Source organism: Prionailurus bengalensis, chromosome A2 (genome assembly GCF_016509475.1).
Source record: "Prionailurus bengalensis isolate Pbe53 chromosome A2, Fcat_Pben_1.1_paternal_pri, whole genome shotgun sequence".
Taxonomy (NCBI): Eukaryota; Metazoa; Chordata; class Mammalia; order Carnivora; family Felidae; genus Prionailurus; species Prionailurus bengalensis.
The window spans coordinates 17,958,480-17,985,996 of NC_057348.1; the positions used below are offsets into that span (position 1 = coordinate 17,958,480).

The 27,517-nt window shown below is 57.3% G+C and overlaps 3 protein-coding genes across 9 annotated transcripts in view; all 3 read right to left on the bottom strand.

Moving 5' to 3' along the window:
- The window catches only part of PFKFB4 (6-phosphofructo-2-kinase/fructose-2,6-biphosphatase 4), a 35,601-nt gene extending 23,493 nt beyond the window's left edge, over positions 1 to 12,108 (bottom strand). Inside the window, exons 1-3 of one of the 7 annotated variants that reach the window (XM_043587342.1) lie at positions 11,950 to 12,074; positions 2,226 to 2,342; positions 1,986 to 2,082 (exon numbers count right to left, since the gene is read on the bottom strand). In XM_043587342.1, the coding sequence (XP_043443277.1) occupies positions 1,986 to 2,082; positions 2,226 to 2,342; positions 11,950 to 12,013 (278 nt within the window). In that variant the 5' untranslated portion in view covers positions 12,014 to 12,074. Of the gene's footprint in view, positions 1 to 1,979; positions 2,084 to 2,225; positions 2,343 to 8,208; positions 8,387 to 11,949 lie in introns of those variants that run through there. The other 6 variants (XM_043587339.1, XM_043587340.1, XM_043587341.1 and 3 more) reach the window with 6 other exon arrangements.
- Positions 12,109 to 12,507: 399 nt separating this feature from the next.
- On the bottom strand, positions 12,508 to 14,789 carry UCN2 (urocortin 2). Its single transcript, XM_043587346.1, has one exon. The coding sequence runs from the start codon at positions 14,010 to 14,012 to the stop codon at positions 13,521 to 13,523; it is 492 nt and encodes a 163-aa protein (XP_043443281.1). The 5' UTR covers positions 14,013 to 14,789; the 3' UTR covers positions 12,508 to 13,520.
- Positions 14,790 to 14,874: 85 nt separating this feature from the next.
- The window catches only part of COL7A1 (collagen type VII alpha 1 chain), a 31,029-nt gene continuing 18,386 nt past the window's right edge, over positions 14,875 to 27,517 (bottom strand). The window contains 54 exon segments of the mRNA XM_043587345.1: positions 14,875 to 15,201; positions 15,532 to 15,729; positions 15,854 to 15,943; positions 16,177 to 16,263; positions 16,412 to 16,444; positions 17,088 to 17,136; positions 17,266 to 17,319; positions 17,417 to 17,494; positions 17,665 to 17,781; positions 17,881 to 17,943; positions 18,398 to 18,460; positions 18,533 to 18,586; positions 18,664 to 18,717; positions 18,964 to 19,044; positions 19,361 to 19,396; positions 19,610 to 19,681; positions 20,161 to 20,232; positions 20,382 to 20,438; positions 20,518 to 20,553; positions 20,664 to 20,699; positions 20,922 to 20,966; positions 21,064 to 21,123; positions 21,249 to 21,284; positions 21,426 to 21,497; positions 21,674 to 21,781; positions 21,916 to 21,975; positions 22,058 to 22,093; positions 22,705 to 22,749; positions 22,839 to 22,883; positions 23,046 to 23,087; positions 23,162 to 23,197; positions 23,318 to 23,386; positions 23,526 to 23,606; positions 23,687 to 23,722; positions 23,813 to 23,875; positions 23,955 to 23,987; positions 24,208 to 24,252; positions 24,394 to 24,429; positions 24,557 to 24,592; positions 24,927 to 24,971; positions 25,120 to 25,182; positions 25,299 to 25,343; positions 25,420 to 25,442; positions 25,445 to 25,487; positions 25,670 to 25,723; positions 25,805 to 25,840; positions 25,935 to 26,135; positions 26,217 to 26,339; positions 26,472 to 26,507; positions 26,829 to 26,876; positions 26,985 to 27,020; positions 27,117 to 27,152; positions 27,274 to 27,369; positions 27,482 to 27,517. Of these exon segments, the coding sequence (XP_043443280.1) occupies positions 15,185 to 15,201; positions 15,532 to 15,729; positions 15,854 to 15,943; positions 16,177 to 16,263; positions 16,412 to 16,444; positions 17,088 to 17,136; positions 17,266 to 17,319; positions 17,417 to 17,494; positions 17,665 to 17,781; positions 17,881 to 17,943; positions 18,398 to 18,460; positions 18,533 to 18,586; positions 18,664 to 18,717; positions 18,964 to 19,044; positions 19,361 to 19,396; positions 19,610 to 19,681; positions 20,161 to 20,232; positions 20,382 to 20,438; positions 20,518 to 20,553; positions 20,664 to 20,699; positions 20,922 to 20,966; positions 21,064 to 21,123; positions 21,249 to 21,284; positions 21,426 to 21,497; positions 21,674 to 21,781; positions 21,916 to 21,975; positions 22,058 to 22,093; positions 22,705 to 22,749; positions 22,839 to 22,883; positions 23,046 to 23,087; positions 23,162 to 23,197; positions 23,318 to 23,386; positions 23,526 to 23,606; positions 23,687 to 23,722; positions 23,813 to 23,875; positions 23,955 to 23,987; positions 24,208 to 24,252; positions 24,394 to 24,429; positions 24,557 to 24,592; positions 24,927 to 24,971; positions 25,120 to 25,182; positions 25,299 to 25,343; positions 25,420 to 25,442; positions 25,445 to 25,487; positions 25,670 to 25,723; positions 25,805 to 25,840; positions 25,935 to 26,135; positions 26,217 to 26,339; positions 26,472 to 26,507; positions 26,829 to 26,876; positions 26,985 to 27,020; positions 27,117 to 27,152; positions 27,274 to 27,369; positions 27,482 to 27,517 (3,252 nt within the window). The 3' untranslated portion in view covers positions 14,875 to 15,184.

Sequence of the window (27,517 nt, forward strand, 5' to 3'; positions counted from 1 at the left end):
GCCCACGGCCGCCATGTGGGCTCGTGTGTAGTAGGAGACCACTGTGCCCAGTGTTTGGGACAGACATCAATGCTGTAGAACTCCAGGGACCGACGATATACAAGAACCTAGGCCTCTGGGAAATACAGTCTTCTCTTCTCAGGCTTCCCACTTTAAAAAGTCTGATTCTTCTATTTTGCCAGTTAGCTGTGGGACGTTCGGGGCTGGTTATTGGGAAATGGTCCGGTAGCACAGACCCAGGCTTTAGATCCAGAAGGGAGGGTTTCTAGGAATAGGCAGAGGGTGTGCCTGCAGAGAGGCCCATGTGAACCTGCCCCCAGCCGCTACCGCTGGGGCCTCTGTTCCAGCTGGGTGACTCTGGACTAGCTCCCCAACCACTCCGAGGCTGGGTTTCCCCATCTCAGTTAATCCCAATACGCCTACCTTCGACTGGCAGCCTGAGAAGAATTACCGGTGAGCCCTAGGAGTGCCAGCTCTCTTATTGTTCTCGCAAATATTTTGGATTCAGACAGGCCTGGCTTCAAATTCAAACCCTGCGTGATCCTAAAATACCATCACTTTCAGACCTGGTCTCCACATCTGGGAGAGTAAGGTGTCCGCACCCACTGAAGGAAAGGTCAGGCAAGCTAGTCAGTGCCCACGGCTTGAGGATGCTGTAGAATCTGCATTTGATATGATCTCTGACCTACTAATTGGGTAATACTAGAAGATGGACACAACAGTTTTTAGTGTTATATGGGCTTAGATTCAAGTCTGGGCTCTTTGAAGTAACTTGTTATCTTATATGAGACACCTGAGCCTCAGTTTCCTCATCTGTAAAATGGGAAGGGGCGGTGATAATGGGCAGCATGCACCCAATACACAGCAGGAGTTCAAATATCACTCCCCTCCCTATTGTCAGGGTCACCAAAGGGTCCAGTCTCATGTTTGACCCACAATTCGGCCACAGGCCTGAAATGTCAGATTCCCCCACCTTCTTGGTGCAGCAGCCTGGCCCAGCCCCACTGACCCAAGAGCAAACCCTGGGGAGGGGCCAAGCGCCACAGCGAAGAGCTCTTGCCCCCTGGTGGCCAGAGACAGAGCAGGCAGCCTAGAATCCAGGCCTGGGCAACAACTCAGTAGCTTCTGGCCTGGACCCGTACTTAATTTGGAGAGGTCACTACAGCTGGGCAGACCTCTGCTAAATGCCCTACCACAATGGCTGGGTCCAGAGCAAGGGCAAGGAAGCTTCTTGAACCCTCAGCTGACATCTGCCGAAAAGAATGCAGCATAGCTCCTCAGACCACCAGCTGGTGTTCTCGGTTCAAGTCTGAGTGTCACATGCAAATTCCCATCTCGTGAATAAGAGCAAGAGTGTGAAGTTTGAGCCACATGAAAGCAAAGCCACAGCCTACCCTACACATGCCAAGAACATGCCAAGCACATGCCAAACATCCTCCAAGTATACAGTTTATTCTGGGGCAAGGGAAGGAAGGCCACGGTTCTGGGTTGATCCTTCTGGCTTTGTGAGAAGCTGCCTGTAGGTAGTCCCACTCCCACTCTGCCCCATCCCTGAGGCCTGTGTCCCTGCACCTACTCGGGCCTCCCTCCCTACTAGAGGTCATCCCCATGGAAGGCCTGGGGTAAGCAAGCTGAGAGGCTTCTTACTCAAGAGCCTTGACTGGCCCTGGCTAAGCCCCTTGCATCTCCCTGAAGCCCCCTCTTCCCCTCCCACAGGATGTCCTTACTAAGAGTTCATGAACCCCAGGGCAGGGCCAACTACCAAGAGGCCACACACCCTCTCCCACTGTCCCCAAATCCAACACATCCTCAGCTCCACCACATCCTGAGATGGTCTGGAGACCAGCCCTATCACAGCCCAGTGGGGGCAGAGCAAGGCCAGGGCTCAGGAGCAGCTTAGTCATGATCGGCACCTGGGCTCCAGGGCCTTCTCCATAAACACACACAATCACACATACACATCACACACACATACATACACTCACTTCCTGATTTTCAGGCCCTCTTCGTTGTCTGGAAGGAAAAACTCAAAAGACTTGTATGTCTTGACCATGTCCCGGCGGTACTGGCCAACGTTGAATTCTGGGGGAAAGAAAGGTTCATCTTTCACACAGCAGCAGCCCCAGCTCTTGCCCTTGACACATCCCAGACCAGCCTTCTCTCCTCCTCTCCCCTCCCCCTCACAAAGCCCCAAGGCCCCCTTGGAAGCCGAGGCCAAGTCTCACCGCGTGTTGGCACGCCAATCCAGTTCAGGTAGCGAGTCAGCTTCTTGGAGATGTAGGTCTTGCCCCTGGCGGGCAGGCCTACCATGACAATGAGCGTTGGGCAGTTGGTCATGCAAACTGAAAGGCAAGGAGCTGGTGTCAGACAAGAGCTGGGACCCCTCCCAGTGTGCCCCTCCCTCTGCTCCTGGCACAGGACTTCAGATGTGCCCTCCAGGCCTTCTGGCCTCATACCCTGGTCTCGAGCCACCACTGGCATGGCCCCACTGCCCAGGCCTGTCTGGGCTCCAGCGGATACAGCAGAATCTCACCAGCCCCTTATCCAGATGTGCACTGTGGATATAAAGCTGGATGTGCCACACCCCTGGATGAACATGCAGGACAGAGCCAAAGCCCAGAGGGTATTCAACGCGCCACCTGTCACCCAGGAATCCGCACCCCAGCCTAGCAGTCACTCAGCGTTCCCACTAGCGCATTCCCACTGCTTACCCTTCCTGCCTGCCTCATCGTACAAAGCCCAGCTCAAAAGCTGCTTCTTCAGTGAACTCTTCCTCCAAGACACCTCTGCACTGCCTTGGCACCCTCTCTCTCCCTCAGTCCTGGTCACCTCACCCACGAGTCCGCCCCCTGCATTTGATCACTTGAAACAAGAGCAGCCTTGCAGTATCTGAGCCATTCAGGACCATGGGGTCTGGCACAGGACTGATGCTCAAAAATTATGGGCGCAGGCTGGGGGGAGGGGCGGCTTCTCGAAATCCCCTGGGGTGAGAGCCATGAGGGGCTGAGACCAAGGTCCACAAGGACTGACCCTCTGATAGCCTACCCCCTACCATCCCACGTGTCACCGGGTCAGTGTGGCAGCCAGAGAAGTTGCCAAGGCTGGAGGCTGGGACAGGTCTGGACACAGCACCCCCAAACCCTGGTCCACTAGGACAGACACCAAGACAGCAGAACCACCAGCCTCACGTGACCCGTCTCAGCTTTCAGTGTAGCCTCACCTCAGAAACCTGAGGAAGCTTTCCTTTCATTGTCCTCAGCACCTGGGCCATGTGAAACCACAGCAGACAGACAGAGGGCCTGTGTGGGGACCTGTCACTGCCCCATGCTCTGCAAGTGCCTTCACCTGGTAGTCCTTGGACAGATCACTGGGCCCCACCCCTCAAGTTGTCTCCCTCACTGGAGCTGGAGGGCAGAGGCCCTAGGGGCAGCCCTGTCTAGGGGTCAGGAGTCAGACAGGTCTGGGTTCCTATACTGACTCTGACAATTACTGGCAACTTTGAGGCTTGGTGTCCTCACCTGTAAAATGGGATGACAATCCCTCAGTGAGGTCTAGCACTATTCCATGTGAAAGCCAGAGCAGGTCTGGGAACCTGTGCCCTCTGCCCAGCCCTGGCAGCACACCTGGCTAAGGACACAAGTGCACCTTAGCACAGACTGCCCTTCAGACTTAGGGCACAGAAGCACCTGTCTGTCTCCAGGCAGGCCCTGCAGAGAAGTAAAGGGCTTTGCTTGCCAGTCGGGGCTCCATCGCTCCTGCACATGACCGTTGGGCAAATGTGACCCAAACTGTGAGCCTCAGGGGAGAGAAGGAGAGGATCTCATGGAACACAGGATGACAGTGAGCAAGAGTGAGCTTGCAGAAAAACCTCAGCATTGGCTAAGGAGAGAGAAAAGCAAGTTAAGCAAGACCCTGCATCCTGAGGCCCAGCAACACGATGGCCTGTGCTGTTTGCACAATTGCTGGCCAGGCTCTCAAGCAACCAAAGAGCAGTGAATCAGCTACTAACTATGGGGGAAACCTGCAGCCAGCCTGCTCCACTCCTTCCCATTGCTCCCTGAAGGGCTCTCCCACCACCTCAGGATCCGTCTTCACATCTCCCATCCCAGAGAAACTCCCGGCCTCCTCCCCCAGTGTTTGGTAACAGCATCCCCTGACCCCATGCACAGCCATGGTGGGCAGGCAGGGCAGTAAACCAGGGCTGGGTGCAGAATAAGAGCAATAAATGACCTACCATCTCTGTTCCTCAAGATAAGCTCCCAAGGAAATGACCCAAAGAAAGATCAAGGTACAAGTGTATTCACAATAGCTCTGCTTACAACAGCAAAACATAAGCAAGTGCTAGCAGTAGAGAATCTGCAAACTGAGGCCCACAAGAGGGAACCCACTACCGCGCCTGAACAGAGAGCATATGCGCCAGGTGAGCTGGGTGCACAGCTGGAACTGCAGCTCTGGGCCCTCAAGAACCTCAGTCCCGAGCAACCAGACAACAGAACGCACCGTTTAGAACACGAGGCGGGTGCAGAGGGAAATCTGCAGACACGTCAATTCGACTTACCTCGCTGATTTCTTTTCCTATAAATTTGCTTAAGGCCTTAGGAGCCCCAGGAGTCAAGAGGCCCGACATAAGCCTAGTGCAACACAGGGATGACTTTCTGGCGGTGTCACCTCAGGGGCAGCCACAAGTCCTGAGTGGGTTCCAGAACTGATTCCTGAACTGCACATGCTCCTACTTCCTTGAGGCAGGCTGGGGAAGGGAGTACTCTTTAAAATAAAGCAGCCTGGCATCACTGTCCTGTTCAGAGGGGACAGAAAGTCATCTTTCCTATCGTCCCGTGCATGCACCAATCGTGTCCTTAGCCCAGAAGTCTTGCTACCTGGGGTACCTGGGTGGCTCAGTCAGTTCAGCCTCCGACTTAGGCTCAGGTCATGATCTCATGGTTTGTGAGCTCGAGCCGCATGTCTGGCTCTGTGCTGACAGCTCAGAGCCTGCAGCCTGCTTCAGATGCTGTGTCTCCCTCTCTCTGCCCCTTCCCCCGCATATACTCTGTCTCTCTCTCTCAAAAATAAATAAACATTGGGGCGCCTGGGTGGCTCAGTCGGTTAAGCGTCTGACTTCGGCTCAGGTCATGATCTCGCGGTCCGTGGGTTCGAGCCCCGCGTCGGGCTCTGTGCTGACCGCTCAGAGCCTGGAGCCCCTTCGGATTCTGTGTCTCCCTCTCTCTCTGACCCTCCCCTGTTCATGCTCTGTCTCTCTCTGTCTAAAAAATAAACAAATGTTAAAAAAAAATTTAAAAAATTAAAATAAAAAAATAAAAATATAAAAAATATAAATAAACAACAAAAAAAGAAAAGTCTTGTTACCTTTTTGTTAATAAAAGCTATCATAGGGGCACTTGGGTAGCTCAGTCAGTTAAGCATCCAACTCTTGATTTAAGCTCAGGTCATGATCTCACAGTCCATGAGATTGAGCCCCCCTCCCCCCAATCAGGCTCCATGCTGGGCACGCCTCTCTGCCCCTTCCCCACTTATGTGTGCATGCTCGTGCTCTCTCTTAAAAAATAAAATAAAATAAAATAAAATAAAATAAAATAAAATAAAAGCTATCAAAAGTACTGTCCTTTCTGCCATGTTTTGATTCCTTTCTTCATCCCCTGCCCCACCTGCCCCCAGAACTCCTCCAAGTCTGAGCTGAGGGGTCAATGATGAAGAAGGTAACAACTTCCAGGCCTTCATGTGTAGCTCTGAATTTTTCCAAAGGAAGAAGAATTGCTAATGGGGAGTGGGGGTGGAGGAAGCACAGCCAACCAGCCTGTGGTGCCCTCAGGAGCCAGGGACTATACACCAAAGCCAACCCACTACACAGCACAGATCAGCCGTAGGCCCTATATCCTCTTCTCCACAAAGCCCTGTGATCAGGTCAACTTCTACCCATCCCCCTCCCTCAGAGGGGGGCCTCCTGTGGTCTTCCATCAAGTTATAAGTCCACCATGTAGAGGGTACAATGCCGCATGAACAGTCTCTAGGGACTGGAGGTGCTGCCCAGACAGGTTCCATGTTCACTCCTGGCTTACTCCCTGCTGTGAACTCAGGGACCCTTGCTTGGGGACCAAACCACCACACAATCTGCAGGTCTCATCTTTGGCTTCTTGGGTGGCTCCTCCTCCAGGAAGCTCTCCTGTTCTGGGACAGTCCAGAATCCCACCCGCTGCAACACCCTGAGACAGTGCCATGGCACAAGTTCCTCTGCTCAGACCAGACCCACATTTTCATCGCATCCTTGGAGCGTGGAGAAACACAGACCCCTCCCCAACGGGTCGCAGCATCTTTGCCACCTGGAATGGGGGCTGGCTCAGGGCTGATGCTTCAATTCCTGACTCTGACACACAGAGAAGCAAAGTGGTGATGAAATGGCAGAGCCACCTGCTGCCTCTTATCAAGCGCCTCCTCCTGAGGGGGCTCCTGGCAGCTTCTGGGAGTAGGGAGATGGCTGCCTCCATCCCACAGATGAGGAACCCATGGCCGAGAGAGTCAGCTCCGTGCCCAAGGTCACACAGCTGAGCTACCATGTGGCTGGAGTGTTCCTGCCTCCAAAAGCCCAGGTTGTGACTCCTTCGCCTTTATGTAGTAACAGCAGCCACCCCCTTGTTAGGACAAGACAGCCTAATGCAGACTGGCTAGAAGCACAAGAGCAAGAGGCCTTGGCCTCGGTCCCTCCAGAAAAGTCTGGAAGAAAGGATGTCTAGGGTGTAGCCATAGACTCAGTACTGAGCCATAGCCAGTCAGACTGAGTACTGACTGGAAAGCCATGGCCCCCAGGCTAAGAGACTGACCACCACCTCAGCTTCCTACCAGGACCTACATCATGATTAGAGCCATGACCCACCAGAATGTCTGGTCAAAACCATGACCACCCCTACCAGGACCCAGTACAGTAAGAGATACACACAGCCCACCTACAGGACTCACATCTTGGTCAAAGAGCCCCCAGGCTGGCCCAAAGCAAAACAAGCACGGGGCACTCTCCCCTCCCTTATTTTTTTTTTTTTTTAATTTTTTTTTTAACGTTTTATTTATTTTTGAGACAGAGACAGAGCATGAACGGGGGAGGGGCAGAGAGAGAGGGAGACACAGAATCGGAAACAGGCTCCAGGCTCTGAGCCATCAGCCCAGAGCCTGACGCGGGGCTCGAACTCACGGACCGCGAGATCGTGACCTGAGCTGAAGTCGGACGCTTAATCGACTGAGCCACCCAGGCGCCCCTCCCCTCCCTTATTATGCCCAAGCAAACATCAAGGTGTACAAGGAGATCCTAGCACAACACACAATCTCCTGATCTCCATTTCTATATCTGTACCACGAGTTGGACTAGATGTTCTCTGAGGTCCCTGCCAATTTGCAAATTCATTATAATGTTTCGGTTATAAAAAAAAATCTTTGTTTTTCTTGGCAATAAGCGGTTGCAGACTCATGTAAGGACAAATAGAAAGTCAAGTAAAGTGGATTAAACACCGGGATCCCAGGAAAGGCAGGCCCCGCCGTAACAATTCATTAACAATTCCACAGATTTCAGCATGTCTCCTGGATGTTTTCTCTTCCAACCTTACCATTCGCCCACAACCCCATCTGGATGCATATACAGCCATGAACACAAAGACAGGTCCATATGGGACAGTGTTCTCACCTTCTCCATTCTCAACACAACTGCACTTCCCTGAAATTCCTCTCAAAGCTCAGTTTTAGGCCCAGAAGTGCGTAGTTAAGTCCAAGGAGCACCCTTCCTCCCACTGGAGGAATGGCCCACCCTTGGGCGTTTGAAACTTCTGGGCTCAGAGAGGCCAAATGATTTCCATAAGGCCAACACAGCTCAGAACCGGTCTACACTCTCTGGCTTGCAGAGAGGGCAGGACGAAGCTCCGAATCCTCCCCTGCCCTGACCTAGTGAGTACCTGCCAGAGGTGATGGCGGCCAGACCTAGCCCCTAGCGAGCGTAGACGCGGCCATATACATGTCTCTTCCCCCTGCTCTGCCACACCTGTGCCCGGCTCCCGGCCTGTTCCTGCTCCTCTACCACCAGTCACGGCAGCCCCATCTGTCCCCGGTTTCCCACCTGTCCTTGGCCCCCTCTCCATGAGAGACAACTGCCCAGGCCGCCCTATCCACGCATCCCGGTGCGCCGCCCTCCCCTTTTCAAGGACCCCGCCTCACCACCGCGCTGGCAGGCGTGCAGAGCGGGTCGCCCATTGCTGTAGGGCATCCAGATCTTCTTCAAGGGGTTCTGAGTCAATTCCCGTGGGGACGCCATACCCGGGATGGGATGAGTCGGACTGCGCGGACCGCGACCCAGCAGCCAGGCCACCTCGGGCCACTCGAGGCCCCGCCCCTCGGCCCCGCCCCTCCTCGAGCCGTGCAGACGCCAATCCAACTCCTCCAGGCCCCTCCCCAGAACAAATAGGCCCTACCCCCAACAGAAGAGGGCTGGCCGCCGACCACGCATGCCCAACTCGACTGCCAGCCGGTTTTGGACCCAGCAGGCTCGCCAGTCACGCCGGGATCGAGGACGCGCATGCCCAGCTCCCCACAGCTTCTAGCCCGGGATGTGCCGAGGCTCTAGCCCGGCACACCCAACCGTACACTCAGATACGCATTAGTATTAGTCTCACCCACGGCCTCGCCTGCATAGATTGCCCCCTCCCCTCCCCCCCCCCCCCCCCCCCCAGCACCCGGGTTCTGCTTACTGCTACCCTTGACCTCAGGTTCCCTAGGAGGAAGGGATTTGCATGCCCGGGAGCAGGGCCTGCTTGACCCTCAGATCTCAGTTGTTCGGGACCTGTCTGGTGACTCCTGCGTAATCCCAGTTGTCAACTGCCACGCCCGCCAGCCCTGCGTCCGCTCCTCTCTCGACCCTCTCTCAAGCCCCAGGACTCTAACCTCGCCCACTGAAGCGACCGACTCAACCGCGCTGGAAAAGTTTCTTTACCTCATGGACAGGGGCACGGGACAAATCTCAAAATTGATTATGTTTCCTCTTTTTACCTTGGCTAGTGGGAAGCTCAGGCTAAAACTCTGGCCCACCTGGAACACATGAGCAGGACCTTTTAACCAAGCTCCCTGGCAGTATCTTACTTCTCCTGCCAGGATTTCATCTCTACCAATTAAATTTTAAATTGTAAATCTACATATTTTTTAAATGAATCTCTGTCTCTCCATCAGGAAAACAGAATGCGGGCATCATCAACCTACAAGATTCTGGTATTTATTAAATGTGTCAGTGTCTGAGAAATCCATTTTAAAGCACATCAGTGATATCATTTATATTATTTATCTCCCTCCCGTCTCTAAGAATGCAGTGGAAGCATGGGGCAAGGGAGAAATCCAGAAGTTCAGGAACCCTGTGTCACTTTCCTTTGTCTCTTCAGCCCAATTTCTCAAAGTTTTGTACACTTTCTGTCCCGGGACCCCCACTGACACTGCTCAAACCTGGGTCACACTGCCCTCTAGCGATGTCCTCCACAAAACCCCCAGACAGGATCATGGCACTCTCAGGTTCTCTCTGCCCAAAGTGTGCCCAGCCAGGAGCCAGGTGCTAGGGACATGGAGAACAAGGCTCCGCCCAGTGCATCAGGGGAGCAGCATCCCCTCCCTCTGACCTCCCTGCCACCCACTTGTCTCCACCCAGCACTTCAGAGCCTGGCAAGGACCCTTAAGATAACTCTGATACAGATGTCTTGCCCACTTCACAGGAGATGGATGGGGAGGTGGAAGCCCACCTAGATCCTTCCTGAAACCAGCTTTAGCTGCCTACCCCCAGAAGAATGCCCTGCCCCAGACAGACTTGAGCACTTCCTCTTTCATCCTCTCTCTGCAGCGTCCACCTCCCACCTCCTTCCACCTCACACCAGGGCAGCTCTGAACACACTCATATGTGGCTCCTGATGCCCCTTGTGACCACCCACCTGCTTCCTACTTCTCCAAAGCCACTCACTGGTTCCTGGCACAGCCAATCTTCCGGTCTGTCTCCGAGCCATTGCCAAGACCATCCTGGGGTCACCTCGACCTCAGAGACCTTGTCACCACCCACCCACACCCTATCCAACCCCCAGCATTCACTGCAAAGGCTACATACTCTAGCACCCACAGACACCCAGCACCTCCTCTGCCTGCCATTCCCCTCCTTACCCCTCCTGGGATGCTAGTCAAAAGCTGGGGGTAGGGGGTAGGGGGTAGGGCAGGGCAGGATGCCAGGGCCATTTCGAGGAAGCTGTCCCCAAGGCCAGTCTGAGCCTGACTTCTCAGGAAGAGCAATGACTGTACCTCCCACTCTTCCCCAAACAGTCTGACCCTGGGCTGACCCAGACACACCTTCCCAAGTCCCAACATCCAGTGGGAGGCCACAGGTCACCAGCAGGAGGAGCCTGGGGCCCCTCCCCAAGGTCAAAGTCTACCTCTGCTCTAAGAATGCTCCTCGTCTCCCCGCCCATTTCTCAGGTAGGAAACTGAGGGAGGAGAGCAGGGTCCGGCGTCAAAGAGCCAGCCCACAGTGTGGGACAGACTGAGATGAACTCCCAGCCCTTTAAAACCTCACCTCCCACACCTTCCATATCACCACATTTCCTACCCCTACCCCTGGGCTCTGGCTTGTTCCTTCCATTGAAATGCTCTCTTGGCTTTCTGCTCCTACAGCATCAGTAGATTTCCAAGAGAACAGCTGGCCTTCATGGCTTTTCCTTCCTTGAAGCCATCCCAAAGTGACGGGGTGGAAAGTGTGCTGGGATGTCGCCATGCACTCATGTGTGAATGTGTCCTGTTCAGTCTCCCCCCTCCTCTATGAACCTGCCTGGCCTGGTCCTGGCTGGCTCCCGTGGTGCCCTCTGCACTGACCACTAGACCTCTCTCCAGTGTCCCAGGCTACAAGCTATAGGTTGGCTGAAGTCCTCGATCCTCAGTTGTTGCTGCTCAAACTCTTCCCCAAACCTGTATCTGTTGGTCAGTCCTGGCCAGACCGTCAAGCCACCGTTTGCAGCATAAAGGCCCAGGGACCTCAGTGAATGCCACACAGCCCCACATGCCAGTGCACGGAAGCATGAACACAGAGCCACACGTGCACACACACTAGCAAGCCCTGCACCCAGGCCTACACAGACAGGAAGGCTGCACAGCCCGCTGCTCTCTACTGCCTCCTTTCCCCTTTATTTCCCTCCTCCTCTTCCCTCTGTGCCACTGGAAGATTCCCAGGAATTCCAGCTTCGTCCAGCCAGTTCAAGCCCAGGATCATCCCCAGTGTCTCCCTGGGCCCAGAGCTCACAGACGGTGTGAGGTTCCAGCTTGTGGGTATGGAGCCATGTGACCAAGCAGCCTGTGAACTGTGGTGGGCACTTGCTGATTGCAGTTTGGCACAAGGCACACAGTAGGCACTCAGAGTGACTCATTGCCAGCCAAGGCACACAGTAAGGGCCAGAGAGGTTCATGACCAGGATAGAGCACACAGTAGGTGCTTAGAACAGCTCAGGACCCACACAAGGCACACAGTAGGTGCCCTAGAAATCCTGGTTTAAGGGCTAAAGCCACTTCATACGAAAAATTTCCCAAATGAGCTTCTGGGCCTCCCCAAACTGATGTGTGACCCCTGAGGGGGACCTGGACAAACCTGACCCCCTGGGAGGCCAGCAAAGGGTAGAGCGGGAGGGCCTCAGGCAGCTCCAGCTGGCTGTCCCTCTCCCTGGGCTGCAGGAAGAAGCTATTTATAGTTCCCCCTTGGCCCAGCCCCTCCACTCCCCTGCACGGCAACAGGGTTCCCCCTCCTCCTTGCCACCGACAGGCTGATGCCCCCTCAGAACACCCCTACAGCTAGAGAGACACCCAACACTCTCGCACCCCTTCCAGCACCACCCCCACTGCGCCCTGGTCTTTCCCCAATCCCCCCACCCTCTCCCCGCCGCCGGTGCCTACCCCGCCTACTGCTCCCTGACCCGGGGTCCGTCAGGGCGCTGCCTCCCTCCGTGCCTCTGTCCATACTGAAAGCGAACTGGCCCCGGGCCGTTGCCCCCCTGCAGCCTGAAGCCAGGCAGCCCCGCCCTCCGGGTTCGTGAGGGAGCTACGGTGTGCCCCGTGGCCCCGCCTCCCCGGCCACGCCCTGGGCCCGCCCCCCGAGGCTGCTCACAACTTGAGAGATCAACAGTGCCCCCACCCCAGGCAGCCAAACTCCTGCCCGTGTGGCCTCTCTCTCCAGGCAGAGCGGTCCATACTGCCCAGTGTCTGCCCTCGTCTCCAGCTGGAGCTGTCTAGAGTACCCAGGGTATCTGCCCCATCTGCAGGCAAGCCTGTCCACACTGCTCAGAAGGCCAGCCCCATCTCCAGCCCAGCAATGGAGCTGGGGGTGTGAGATTAGGCAAAACCTACTCCTTCTACAGAGTAGAAGGGGCAGAGGGGCAACATAGTCAGCTATGACCAAACCCTTGACTGTCCTTGCCTGGGTGCACATGACTGTGATTCTCACTCATCCCATTCTCCAGTCACTACATTTATTGAGCTCTTCCTGCGTGCTAGAACCTTCAAGTGCACCGTCACTCAGTGTTTGCAAGAAGTTTGGTGGCATCATTCTGCTTTACAGAGGAAGAAACTAAGGCTTGGAAAGGTGAGCACATTTTAGTTTGCTTGGGACAATTCAACAAAGGAGGTATGGGGCTGGACCGGAGCCCCAGCAGCCCGAGCCTCCTCTCTCCTGAGTCATCGTGTGTCCAAGGGCCGAGGCCAGGTGTGCAGGGCTGTGGGTAGGACAGTGCCTGGCTGTGTATTGAGTGTGCTTCATGTGGGTTTGGGGGACAAGTATCTGTTCTTCCCAGCCCCCTCGTATGCCCTCCCCTCACCCCCACACACCCACAGCAGAGATGCACCCACCGATCACACGTACACCTACCACAAGGCAAGGCTGTCACAACCACAGACTTTCCACGTACGGTCACCCATGCCTGGAGATGCCTGTGACGGCCCCATTCTTCTGGGGTGGGTGCTGCCTCATGAAGCACAAAACATGCATGTGACCCTCAGCCTGCACTCCCCTGTGTGGTGACCTGTTGGGGGCAGGGAAGACCTGCAGGTCTGGTCTTAGGTGGATGGGTCTGAGATGCAATACCGGGCTCCTATGTTGAGGTTCCTAAAACTGGCACAAGAGTGGCCACACTGGCAGTGTCCAGATTCTTGCTCTTTGACTGTGGGGCACCCAGACATGGCAAGACTCCACACGGTAGTCACATTCCACAGTAGTGTCCAAGCTGTCCAGACATATTGTAAGTCTGTGGGGCTCCAGGTATGGCAAGACTCCATTTGGCAGTCACCCGATATGGCAATGTCCGGGCTGTCCAAACAAACTGTGGCTCTGTGAGGCACTCAGCTGTGATATGACACCACATGGCAGTGACTGCACGGGGCTGTGGCCAGGCGCACTGTGCCCAAATGTAGTGCGTCCTGCTCTGCTGCTGCCTTCCAGGTCTCCTAATTCAGGGTGACCCCCGCCCTCAGGCTCAGCGGCGGCCAACATGGGCCAGGATGCGAGCGTTGGCAGCGGCCTGCTCCCTCACAGCTCTGGCTCGGGCTTGCTCCAGTAAGATCCGCAGGAGGCCAATGGGGACATCCAGTGAGAGAGTGATGCGGGGGCCTGGGCGGGGGCCAGGGCTGGGGTGGCCCCAAGCAGTGGAGGGGCCCACGGTGCTGGCTGAGAGGCTCTCTGAGGCCACAGGGCGGGGAGTGGCTTGGGGAGGGTTCTGAGGGAGGAGCTGGAAGGCTGGAATAGGGGTCATGGGGACAAGCAGGGCCCTGCCCGACGTCAGGATCATCAGCACCAGCAGAGCCCACCTGGTCATCGCGTGGTCAGGCTGCGAGGAGAAAAGAGGCTCAGGGCAGGGGTTCTGGGCAGCCGTGGCGCATGGACAGATGCAGACGGGGAAAGTAGACAGACAGAGAGAGGGAGACCAAGGGAAGGAGACAGAGAGGTAGAGATTAGAGAGGCCAGGCATGGGACGGAGATAAGAGAGACAGAGATGAAAGCACAAGACAGCCAGACAGAGCAGGGGCCAGGGAGACGGAGAGAGCAAGAAGGAGAGTGAAAGAGACAGAGAGCACAGCTAGGTCTGGATCTAGATGTAGAGATGGGTACAGTTGGGGAGGGGAGGGAGAAGAGGGAAAAAGATGAGAGGGAGGACATGGAGGCAGAGCAAAAGAGGGAGACTGGAAGACAAAGAGGCTGGAGCCACCCCAGAGACAGACAGCATGATGAAAATAAGGATACCAAGGCATGGAGAGAACACAGAGGGACAAAAGAGGAGCCTCAGGTCTGAGGGAGCTTGCAGCAGATCGTGGACAAAGAAGGGCAGGAATGGGGTCCTCAAGGTAGAGAAGCAGCCAGAGACTCCACGTCCGGAGACCTCCAATAACCCATACCCGGATCTACTCAGCCCCCAAGGCCCTGCCCATCCCACCCAGAGCCATCCCAGTCCTACCAGCAGCAGCCTCTTCTGGAGCAAGGTGGGGCCGCTGGGGCTGCCCGCGGCTGGGACCAGGCGGTGCTGTGCTGTGGTCGGGCCTCTGCCCCCTTCCGGGCCCATTTATCTCTCTCAGCCCCTGAGGTAGGAGCTGGGCACGGCTCTGGCATGAAGCAGCCCCCCACCTCTGACTCATCCCCTCCTGGGGGGGCAGTGAGGACGTGTCCTCAGCCTCCACTCTGTCTACTCCTTTTTGGGGACAAGTTGGACACTGAGAGTCACAGAACAGTGACCAGGGCTGGACAGAGGGACTCTGCACCCGTGCAGGAGAGCACTGACCTCCCAGGGAAAACCGGACCCCCTGCCATCCCCATCTCCCCAAACAGTCACAACAGGGGCCTTTTAAAACAGCAGCTTTAATGCCCCCCAGAATCAGCACCATGTCATCACAGGCTTGGGTCAAGGGGCGGGTCAGATGCAGTCACATCCGCTCACTGCCCACAGCCACCCCCACACTGAGTCATCTACCAGGGAGGCAGGAGCCACAATGGGGGTTTGTCCACAGGGGGGAAGGCTAGACCCACGGGACCAAGTCACTGAAATAACGGACACGCTCATGCACGCTCACATGCACTCAGGCCTGTAGCACCAAGGGGAGGGACAGGAGTCCACCAGGGGATGCTGGACTTCAGCTCATCATCTGGGCCTCAGCTTCGGGCAGCACCTGGGTGGAACAGGTTGGGAGCTGACTTCAGGCATCTGGCCTCACCCAGCATGTAGGCCACAGAGAGGCAGTGCACACATGGTCAGTGGGGCAGCTGGGAGCACAAGAGTGAGGCTCTGACCTCAGAGAGGGGATCCTCACTCAGACCCTTGAGGAGAGATCATGGAGGGGACTCCACAGCTAGGGTTCTGTGTTCAGCAACTTGGTCTGGGGAGGTCTGTCCCAGGCCTCCCAGTCTGAGGGGGGTCCTGACATGGGACCCCGACCAAGACCTGATCTGGGTAGGCTCAGTGTCCAGGTCCCTCTCGGGGCGGAGGGGTAGGCCCATACCTGTTCCCTGGCTCTGGACCATGCGGGGCATGCAGCGGCGCTCACAGGCCTCACGGGTCCCAAAACGATTCGCATTCCCTCCACAGCCGCCATAGACAAAGGGATGACAGGCATCTGTGCCACCTGCCACAGCTCGATGGTACCAGCGCAGGGTGTAGGCAGTGCAGGAGCCCTCATCCAGTGGAAGCAAGCAGGGGTCTAGGGCCAACGGGGGTCAGGAGGTCAGCAGGGGTGGCGGCAGTCAGGGACTGAGGGTCAGTGAGAGGTCAGCAGGTCACTACTGTCCCTCCCTGAGTCCCTCTGGGCCAACCCCCCTTCTCACCATCACCATCCTGAAGAACTTCAGGGTCTTGGTATTCCTCCACAGAATACTCAGAATATTCATATTCATCGTCCTCTGGGGGCACCTCGCCTACACACAGGGTGGGGTGCTATGAGTGAGGCTGCTGCTGGGCCACGTTCATGCTGCCCAACCCCGGCCCCTGGGAGTGGGGCGGGTAGCGCTGGTCTCCCACGTGTGTGCCCAGTGTTCATGCTGTGCCCTCCATGTCGCCCCTATACACATGGCATGTGCCCTGCATGCATGAGCAACCCCGCATGTGTCTGTGCCCCACTACACATGCCCCATGGTTCCCCTGTCCTCACCTTCCTCCTCTGCATGAGAGACCCGGAGCACAGGCACAGGGTGGAGCTGGGGGCTGGCAGTGTCTGCAGCATAACTAGGGAGGGGTCCTGGAGCAAGGAGCAGGGGCACAGGGCCTTGGGGTCATGATGGCAGCCACCCCAGCCAAGTCCCTGCTGAGCAAACCCAGGTAATGGACACAGTGGGACCTGGCATGGGGAAAGTCCCAGGAGCAGAAAATACCAGAAAACTACTCACGTGATCCAGATGCAATAAACTGGCCCTGGCAGGCTGGAGGGGGCAGAGAAGGGCAGGGAGAGAGAAAAGAACAGAGAGAAAGAGACAACGATAGAAAGGGGCAGAGAAAGAGAGAGACAGAGGGACACACACAGTGGGGCAGAGAAAGACAGCAGGAGAGAGTGACAGAGAGACCGACAGAACAGAAAGAGAGAGAGGGTGGGAAGCAGAGAAAGAGGAAGGAAGAAAGAGGAAGAAAGGCAGAGGAGAAACAAAGGACGAAAGAGAAGTTGGGAACAGGCCAACAAAGGGCAAGAGAGGGAGCGTCGGAAACAGACAGGCATGGAGAGGGAACGGAAGCAGAGACAGGAGGAGACGGAGCTTCACTCTCTGATACCCCTCAGGGCGATCAGAGCCCCACTGGGCTGCTCCCGCCTCCACCCCCCCCACACGGCCACGCTGGGCTTCTAGGAACACTGTGTGTCCACCCACATTTGCTGCATGTCACCGTTTGGGGAAAGTCCTCATAGTATGTCTGTCCTGAGCATACATGCCCTCCTGTGTATCTATCCATCTCCACCCATCTCTGTGACTGCTGGTCCCCCATAAGTTCTGGGGACCCCACCTGCCCCTGTCTACGGGTGCTGGAGTAGAATGGGAATGAGACCCAAGAGGCTCTGGGCTGGGCCCCACTCACCACAATGCTGACTCATCTCCTGACGCACAAAGCCCCGAATGTCATCCTCCTGGGAGCACAAGACCACAAGGATCATGAAGAACCCAGGGATCACGGGAGGGACAAAGGGCATATGATGCAGGGATCACAGGGGGACAGCACTGAGTCAGGGGCCCAGCCCACGAAGGCCTACACTTACTGTTAACGCAGCTTCTCCCTTTTCCCCGCGGGGGCCAGCGGGCCCTGGCCGCCCCTGTGTGCAACAGATGGGACCAGACTGTGACCTCTGATCTTAGGGACACCAGAGGTCACCCCAGTCTCTGACCCCAACCCCAGGAATCCCCACTTACCTGCTCCCCTCTCTCTCCAGGGGCCCCAGGGGCCCCAGGGGCACCCACCACTCTCTCTCCAGGGGGACCTCGCTCACCCTGTCAGACACAAGGATGAGTGAGCAGTCAGAGTCAGTGGAGGTCAGAAGGAAGGAAAGTTGAGATCATAGGCTCAGGGGTATTGGCGATGGGTTGCAGGGTCAGAGGTCAGTGATATTGGAAGGGTCAGGGAGGTTCAGGGATCAGGAGTCAGGGTCAGAGATGTTTACCTTCTGGCCCTGAAGTCCTTCAGAGCCTTTGGGACCAACACTGCCAGGTGGCCCAGGGGGGCCACTAGAGCCATCATTGCCCCTGGGACCTGGGAAGCCCCCAATTCCTGGGGGCCCCTGTGGAGAGACAGGTCAGAGTCAGTGATCAAAGCCCCCAAAGATGGACCCACTTCCAGAAAGTACAGTCCCTTTAGCTTGACCTTGGTCTCCACTTACCCGCTCCCCTTTCTCACCCTGGTCACCCTTGGATCCTGGCTGCCCATCAAAGCCTCGATCACCCTGGGAACAGAAAGAAGCATGAGAGACCATCTGTCTTGATGTCCTCAGTTGAACTGCCATGAGCCCCTTGGTCCAATGGCCACAATCTTCCATGACCCAAGCACCTGTGACCCTACCATCCCAGGACCTTCAATCTGCTGTGATCCTCATGACCCTGACCTGACTGTAATACCCCTTGCCCTGCTTCCACCTATTTCCTTTATATACACACACCAGCCTCCCCTACTGACCTCTTAGCCCTGATGCACCTCTCCCCACTGCTCCTCTTCTCATCCCTTAATCCAAAGTCCCCACTGTGACCCCAACTCACCCTGAAACCTCAAAACCAATCCTACTCTACCCCCCAGTGTCCCAACTTTCTACAACCCTCTTGACATGAAACCCCCATGACCCTACCATGACCTTCCCTGCCCCATTTTGACCCCCTTTTGTCCACTGTCGAGAGGGCCCATACCTTGGGACCAATCAGGCCCTCCTTTCCAGGGGTCCCCGACTGGCCCGGCATACCCGGCTCCCCCTGGAGAAGAGAAAACATGAGCTGGGCCTTGGCCCACCCATCCTCTCCCCATTCTGGGTGCCCCACACTCACCACATCTCCCTTGCGTCCTGCCAGCCCAGGGCGGCCAGGGGGACCAGCTTCTCCCTGCAGGGATCAATCAGGTAGAAGGGTCAGACAGGCCCCAGGCCCCACAGACGCCCATGTTCCCATCACCTCTGTACCTTATCTCCCTTCTCTCCGTCAAGGCCACAGGCCCCCTTTATCCCTCGTTCACCCTGGGGGTGGAAAAGAAATGGAAAAGTGACTTCCAGACACCTAACCCCTTGACCAGACCATGTAACCACTCTCCAAACTGGCCTCAGACACTCTAATCTCTGACCTTCCAACCCCTAATCTAATGCCCCACATTCAATCCCATATACCCCAACATCTGACCCCAGATACCTGACCTTTGACCCCAGATACCTTGCCCTCCAACATCAGGCCTTCCTGACCAGGAAAAAAGCCCAGCCCCTTCCCACCTTGAGGCCCCGGGGACCCATGAAGCCAATATCTCCTTTGTCGCCTCGGATACCAGGGGTTCCATCCTTTCCTGGTGATCCCTGGTAGAGAGAGGGGTCAATATTGAGTCAAGAGAGGTCAGGAGGGATCCAGGGGAATCACTCTGGATGAAAGGAACAGGAAACACCACAGGGGTGAGAGTCACTATTGGAGGCCAGAGCCAATGGAAGGGCAGGATTTTCCATGGGCAGAGGTCACCATGCGGGTGGAAACATCATAGCAGTTACTGTGAAGGTGGGGGCACTGGGCAGCATGAGGACACCATGAGACCACTGGATCACTATAAGGTCAAAGGCCACCACAGGGAGATGGGGCCCTGTGGGGCAGGGGGTCTCTGAGGGAGCAGGGGCATCTTACCGGGTCACCTGGGATCCCTGCAGCACCAGGTTCACCCTGTAGGAAACACAGATGGGGGAGGGCCACCTTTCAGTGTGACTGTCCCCCGTGCCACTCAGTGACTCCCAGGCTGCACACAAATCCCATGTAATCACATGGCCACGTGGCCAACAGTGAGGGAGGCTGGAAACCCTCCAACGTTCAGAGGACACCCATGAGACAGATGTGTGTGACGGGTGGTTTGGGGTCTGTGCCTGGGGCAGGGCTGACCTTGGGTCCTGTGAGTCCACGAGCTCCCAGCAACCCGGTTGAGCCCTTGTCACCAGGCTCTCCCTTGGTGCCCTGTGAGTGTAACCAGGAGAGGGACATAATCAGGACCACACCAGGCTGGAGGCTTGAAGTATGACTGGAACCTGCCAGGTGGGGCAGCGCTCGCTCCCACCCATCACCCTCAGTATGGCTCATTTCTCATCCCAGGCCCTCAGATCCCTGCCCCTTCTTCCTACCATGGGGCTCCTGAACCAACCTGGAGTACTCCTGACACCTAAGAAGCCCCTTGTCTGTTCCCAGAGGGCCTCTCTTCGAGCTACATTCCACAGAGCTCCCTGGCAACCTCACATGGAGGTCCTTGAGCCCACTGTAGAGCCCCCATCCTCTCAGCCACTCCACAGAGTTGCCACAGCCTACTGAACCCCCTCCTTCTAACCCCCAGAAAGCCCCCATCCTCCCCTTTTTTCCTCACAGACCCTCAATAGAGCCCCCACAGCCCACAGAAACCCTCTCCTGACCTTATATAGAGTACCCCACCCTCTTCTCTGTACCTTCTCTCCAGGGTTCCCAGTGTCTCCTCGAGGTCCTTTGTCACCATCTATGCCCCGAGGCCCTCGTTCGCCCTGGGTCAGGGGTCAGAAGTGAGGGTCAGGGGCTGGTGGTCTCTCACCATCTGAGGGTTTGAGCTCTCAGATTCCCTGGCCCAGCCCCCACGGGAGCTCCTCCCACACCCAAGATAGACCCACTCTGTACATGAGCCAGACCTACTCACCATGTCCCCTTTGGCACCCCGTGGCCCTGGAGGCCCCACAGCCATGGCTGCATCACCCTGAGTAGACAGAGGGCAATCAGAGGACGCAGGACCACACTTAGCCCCTGCCTCTGCCCTCCCGCATGCCCACACTCACCTTGTCACCCTTTAGCCCTGTAGTTCCAGTGTCACCCTATTGGGTGGAAGAGTGTGAATCTCTCCAAACTGAGGAGTCCCAAGTCCTGAATTACAAGATCTGGCTCCACCCCCACCCACCCTGGGGCCTTTTCCCCATGTCCTTACCTTCTCCCCACGTTCCCCCCGGCTGCCCGGGGGCCCCTGTATGAGAAGACAACAGTGAGCTAAATAAACTTGGGGGCGTTAGTGGGGAGACCGCTCAGGGGGTAGGGGAGGACCAAGGATCCAAGGGGAATGGGAGACATGAAGGACCAGAGAGTACATAAAAAGAACCAGAAGTCTACAGAGTGTGTCCCAACAGCACAGAGGGCACAGGCAGGGGAATGAAGTCACATCACTGGTGCTTTCCCCAAGGGGACCCACCGTGAGTCCTCGGGGTCCCTCCTGGCCAGGACGGCCGTCTTCACCCTGGATGGTGACATTGAGTTCATTGACTCAGAAGTTGGAAATGAGAGGCAAGAGCTGTGGTAAAGGGAGCCATGGCTGCAGAGCAGGAAGTACATACCCGGACACCAGGTTCCCCACGCTCGCCTCGGGCCCCGGGCAGCCCTGCTCCAGGGTCTCCCTGGAGATCAACAGGACACCAGGGATATGAGAGGGGAATCAGTGGGGGACAGAGGGTCAAGGGAGGTCAGTGGAGGGTGGAGGGAGTGATGGATACAGGAGAGCCAGCAGCATTGTCCCATCTACCTTGTCTCCTTTGAGTCCAGAGGGCCCGGGCACTCCCTGTGGGCAGAGTAAGGTGAGTGTCCCATGCCCTCAAAAGCACACACACATACCCAGCCACACAGTGTGTCCCAGTTCCCACCTGGACAGACTCCAACACACAGGAATCAGATACCCGGGACAGAGAGCACTTCTACTCACCGCTGACCCTGGTGGTCCAGGTGGCCCCAAGGGACCTGGGGCTCCCTCTCTCCCCGGGAGACCTGCCAGACCCTACGGGAACAATAAAGCAAAAGAGGCAGAGAATGACTTGGAGACCTTCCTCCCCTATGGCCCCTCCAAGACTGGAGCCCCTGAGGCAGGGCCTGGGCCCCCTTCTCCTCACCCACTACCAAATTCAGAAGTCCTGAAGTCACCAAGTCCCTGCATGCTGCTCCCAGCACGCTTACCCGCTCTCCACTGGGGCCTGGCTGACCCATCTCTCCACGAAGGCCTGTCTGACCGGGGAATCCGACAACACCAGGAGCACCAGGGGGCCCAGGGGGGCCCGCATCTCCCTGGAACAGAGATAGCAAAGGGAGGAATGGCCCCAACAGGACTCCTTCCCAGAACCAGGCCCAGAATGCCTTCTTCCCACTTCCAGGCACCTCCCTGCCTGCTGCACACCACTGGTGATGGGGCATCGACTAACCTTCAGACCTGGAGGACCAGCTGGCCCAAGGGGGCCCTGGACCCCGATTCCTGGGTCACCCTTCAAGGGAAAGAGGGGTCAGATCAGCTCTCCGAGTCCCAGGAACATGACCCCCAGCAGGGATGCTTTAAGGTACACATACCTTATTACCCTTGAGTCCAGGAGCCCCTTTTTGACCCTAAAAAAGCAAAGTAAACAGTACTTGACACGGGAGGAACATGAACCCAGAGCTTAGACACGGCCCAAGAATATTCCCAGGGTAGCTCACATGTGGAACTCAGACACGTAAGCAAGGATTGGCTCACAGGAGCCCAGAGGTGACCACAGATATGTGGGAGTTTAGGCGTGGCTACAGACACGGGGAGCCCACACAGAAGCACAGGCATAGGGACCTCCGGTGTGAGCACAGACACACAGGAGCTCCCAGGAGCACACAAATGTTGCCCCATCCTGGGGAGCTAAGACAGGCCCACAAGCATGCATTCAGATACATGGAACGCAGAGGTGGCAGGGGAAAGGGGTACATTAACAGGAGACCTAGGGCATCAGACAGGGACACACACATGTGTGCTCAGACACAGTGAGGAGCAGAAGACCTAGGATAGGCACAAGGAAGCAAAGACACACCCCCGCCCCCACCCAGGAGTGAGGAAGCCAAGAGGCTGGATCCCTGTGTACTCCCTGGAGCAGGATCCTGAATGCTGGAGGGTGCACAGGCCTGGGAATGGTCCCTCATGTCCACACCTGCACTCCTCACTCCCAGCTGACTTGCCCAGACCCCAGACTCACATCTTCCCCAGGGTCTCCAGGCTCCCCTGCACGGCCAGCTTCACCCTGCACAGAAAGGGTAGTAAGGGGATCTAGCCACCCAGCCTGGCCCCCCTCTACACAGTGCTTAGGCCCTTGGGCTGGGTCTGCCTCACCTTCTCGCCCCGAGGCCCTGGCAGTCCTCGATCACCTTTGGCTCCCTGTAGAGACAGGGGACAGGAAGCAACATGGGCATTAGGGGCACAGAAAGATGACACCCAAGGAAGGAGGTGCAGGAGGTGCAGGGTCCAATGTAACATGTATTATGAAAGCCCAGAGTCATGAAGATGGGTGAACTATGCTGTCGGAGGCTCCACACTCACCGGCTCTCCCACCAGGTCTCCAGCAAGGCCTCCGGGGGCTCCCTGATGAGGGAGAAGGGTCAGTGGGATGCCCTGGCCCCCCTCAGTCCCTCCCCCCAGGCCTTCTGCACACTCACCTTCTCTCCCTTTGCTCCAGGGGGCCCGACCACAGCCTGTGGGGAATGCCCAGTGAGTTACCTAGCCCCCCCGCCTTCTCCCCAGCCCCACGCCGCCGGCCTGGATGGTGAGGCAGAGGAGCTGGTACAGAGGGTCGGGGTCAGGGTCAGGATCACCTGTCCAGGAGCCCCCATGGGTCCAGGCTCTCCTTTAGGTCCAACAGGGCCGGGCAGACCTGGCGACCCCTGTGACAGGGCAATGGGAAGGACTCAGTGCCTCCCCACCACCCTGGGCCTGCTGCCGCTGCTCTCCCTACTCTCTAGGCCCAGGACCGGGCACACGGCCCCATCACAGGCTTGGAGAAAGCTCTCCCAGAATACACACCGGCACACCAGGAGCTCCTCTGTCTCCATCTTTGCCACTGGCACCATCACGACCTGGGGCTCCCGGCTTCCCTGTCTCCCCCTGAAAGGGAGGAGCTCTGTCATGGGCCTGCCCACTGACTCCTGACCCCCTGGAGTTCAGTCTTGACCCCCAGGACTCACCACTTGTCCAGGCAGACCCGGTGCCCCTTGAGGACCCTGAAGGGGACAAGTCAGATGTGAGGGGAACATGGGGGAACGTGGGACCCAGGGGGCAGGACACGGTGTCCCTGCAGGGACCTCACTTACCACGAGGCCTGAAGGGCCAGGAGGGCCAGGAAGTCCCACAGCCCCGGTGGGTCCGGGCAGGCCCTGGGGGAAGAAACAGTTCAGGGCAGCTCCAATCCCACGTGGCTCCCTGTGACTCTAACCCCTGAGCTGGGCCACTCACCCGTCCTGGTGGTCCTGTCTCTCCAGGCTCCCCCTGCCAAAAACCCAGAGACCTTGTGACCCCACAAAAAGACAAGAGGCTCCTCAGCCCTCTGCCCATAAGAAAAGCCCACATGGATGGGGCATCTTGGTGCTTAGCCCCATCGCAGCGTGATGACAACCCAGGGGGGTGGCAGGGGCTATCCTGGTGCGGACGTGGCTCAGAGGAGCCTCCTCTGCCTTTTAGCCACACGCCTGCACACACCTCTACTCACCTTCAGGCCAGAAGGACCCTGGGGTCCTGTGGAGCCAGCAAGGCCCTAGAAAAAAGTATCAAGAGCAGGGGACGGGAGTCAGAGTCATCTGCCGGGGCTCGGGGATTAACACAAACAAGGCCTGGCTCACCAGTGGGGATTAGTGCCCATCCCACCCCCACCAGGCAGTGCTCTCCTGTTACTCACCGGGGCACCAGGAGGTCCAGGGTCTCCGTGGCCACCCTGTTGGAGAGAGAAGGAGTCTGGTGAGGCGGAGCCAGTCCCACCCCACCAGAGAAACTAAGGCAGTACTGACCCTTGTGGCATGGGGCAGGATGGGGGCAGGAGGGGTGAGGATTCTGATACTCACCACTGGGCCAGGGGTCCCCCTTGGACCTTGCAAACCCTGGATAGAGAAGGGGGGCTGCTGAGCCTCAATCCGGGCCTCATGTGGGCCTATTTCCAACCTGCAGAGGCCTCTGTCTAGGGAGCCCACATGCAGGCTGCCACCCCTCAGGCATAGATCACCCCATACCCTCAGGGATAACACATCCTGGCCTACACACCACACCACACCACACACACACACACACACACACACACACACACACCTGCACTCACACCCTGGCACGCAGGCACAACATCCTTGTCACTGGTGACATGTGCACAGAGCAGCCAGCTCCCAGCAGAGGGCAGCTGTTCCCAGGAGCCTGGACCAGGATGTTCCTGCCACCACTTACCGGCTTCCCTTCAGGCCCAGCCACACCACGCTCTCCTGGTAGACCCTGAAGAGAACAGGTTTAAGACCACATGGATCCTCTTTGTTCCCACATCCCAGCCACCCCAGACAGTCCCAGGCAGTGCAGACTCCAGTCCAGACAACACTGTAAGAGCCCTGTGCAGGCACGTGGGTGACTTGTGGCACAGACTCACCGGGCTGCCATCAAGACCCCTCTGTCCAGGCTCTCCCCGGTCTCCCTTGATGCCTGGCACACCCTGCAAGCAGAACGGCATGTCCTGAGCCCCCAGTCACTGCTATGTGCCCATAGACACACCACTGCTCACGTGCCCCCCTAAAGGAGAGGGAAGCGTGGTGGGTTAGCAGGCCTCACCCTGTCTCCCTTGGGGCCTCGGTCGCCATCACTGCCTGGATCCCCCTGTAGGGATGACATATCAAGCTGGACCCTGGTGCCATGGCAGGGAGTGGCCCCCCTGTTGATCGCACACACTGACCTTAGTGCCTTTGAGTCCAGGGGTCCTTGCACTCCAGAGAGTCCAGGACCTAGCTCATCCACAGCCACCTACAAATACCAGGTCATAGGAGAGAAATGTGTCTATCACAGAGGCATGGGGGGGTCACCCCGGATTAAAGGATCCCAGAGGATTATGGGTTAGAGACACCATATGGAGTTTCTGGGGCCTAAGTTAATGGTGCCCTCCTGGTAACAACAGTCACAGGCCCAGGGCAGGGCTGGCTGATCACCTTGGGGCCAGGAGGGCCGGGAGGTCCAGGGAGGCCAGGAGGGCCATCTCTGCCCTGTGGAGAAGAAGGAAACGGTGTGGCTTCCCCAGCACAACACCCAGGAAGTCCCGCCCCCTGTAGCCTCTCTCAGCTCACCTGTTCCCCACGTTCTCCTTTCTCTCCTCGTTCTCCCTGAGGTGCAAATAGCAGGGTGGGGGCCACGTCCACGGGGAGCCCAGCCCCTCCTGGCCCCACATCCCCAGTCTTCCTGGCTAGCCCAGCTCACCCTCTCTCCTGGCCTTCCTGCCTCCCCTGCGTCCCCAGCCCGGCCTGGGAGCCCAGGAATACCAGGCTTTCCAGGCTCCCCGGCAAGGCCGGGAGGTCCAGGGGGGCCCCTTTCCCCAAGAGCCAGGCCTGGTGGCCCCTGAGGGCCAGGGTCTCCACGATCTCCCTTCAGCCCACGTTCTCCAGAAAAGCCAATGGGTCCCTGGAGGAACAGAAGAGTGAATGTTGCTAGAGGTGGGTGACACCGTCCACAGGACATCCCCACTGAGTGATCGACACTCACCTCCTTGCCTGGGGGGCCCCGCTCGCCTGGGTCCCCCTTAGGACCACGGCGCCGGTCAGGCAAGGGCAGGAAGCTGCCGGAGCTCTCATCCCAGGTCTCCACGATCTCTCGCAGGGCAGATGTCTGAGTGATAACAAGGGGTTGGGGAAACAGGGACCGTTCCTGCAGCCACCCAGGCCCTCGCCAGGCCGTGTGGGCACTCCTTGCCCCCTGGGGCCTCCATCCACCCCCACTCTCAGCCCCCAAACAACTTACCTTGATGCCAATCGTTTCCAGCAACCGCTCCACATTCTGGGGACACAAGCTGGGTGAGGGGCTACCCTCAGAGAAGCCCTACACTGCTCCCAGAAACAGCTTCCATACTTTCTTCTCCAGGCCTCTTGCCCACAGGACACTTTAGCGCTGGTTGAGGTGGCTCAAGGCCCTGGAAGCCCCTCCCTGGCATGCCCCCATTGCCTGGTCCCCCCAGTGTAGACTATGGGAATCCCAATAGGACAGGAGACTGAACACAGGACAGAACCCATGGGGCCACAGGGCAAGGGAAAGAGGATAGAGGTGGCTCCTTTAGGCATGCAAATAAGAGTCGAGGACCAGGTCCTAAGCTTCACTCACCCCCACGCTCCCAGGTTCTCCTCTCAGGCCACGTTCTCCCGGAAGGCCCTGGAGACACCAAGAGACAAGTTGCTGGACCCAGTTTCTGGGGGAAGTGTGCATGCACCATGTGGGAGCTATGGCTACCTGGGCATGTGAGAAAGGTGGGGACCTCACCTGTTCCCCTTTGGGTCCACTCTCCCCACGGTCACCCTGAGAACAAAGAGTGATCACAAAGAGAGGTGGGAGGAAATGCTTCAACCCTACTAGCCCCTCACCGTACCCCCTACCCACCACATGCACACTCACCTTGGGGCCTGTGTTTCCTGGAACCCCAGGAAAACCCTGAGATATGATAGAACACAAAGAGGTCACATAGGATCATGGTATCCCAGGATGGTATCCAGTGGGAACATAATGGCCCCCGACGCTCCCAAGTCCTAGAACGACCCTCCTGGATACTCACCTGGCCAGAAGGGCCCACCTGCCCAGGGAGGCCTGGGGGACCCTGGAGTCCAGGGCTACCAGGAGCTCCACGCTCACCCTTGGGACCCTCATGGCCCTGTGGGGGATGCAGCCAGGATCAGGACCCTGAGGCCCCAGAAAAGAGTGGAACCATATATCACAGATATCACAGGGTCATGGGTCAGGTTGCAGAAGGCTCCAGCACTCACTTCTCTCCCGGGGGTGCCTGAATCTCCCTTCTCTCC

Coding starts and splice junctions, on each gene's coding strand:
- UCN2 (XM_043587346.1), bottom strand. CDS start 14,012: ATGCCTGGCCTCTCTAATCTCTACCTCTCTGTCTCCTTCCCTTGGTCT.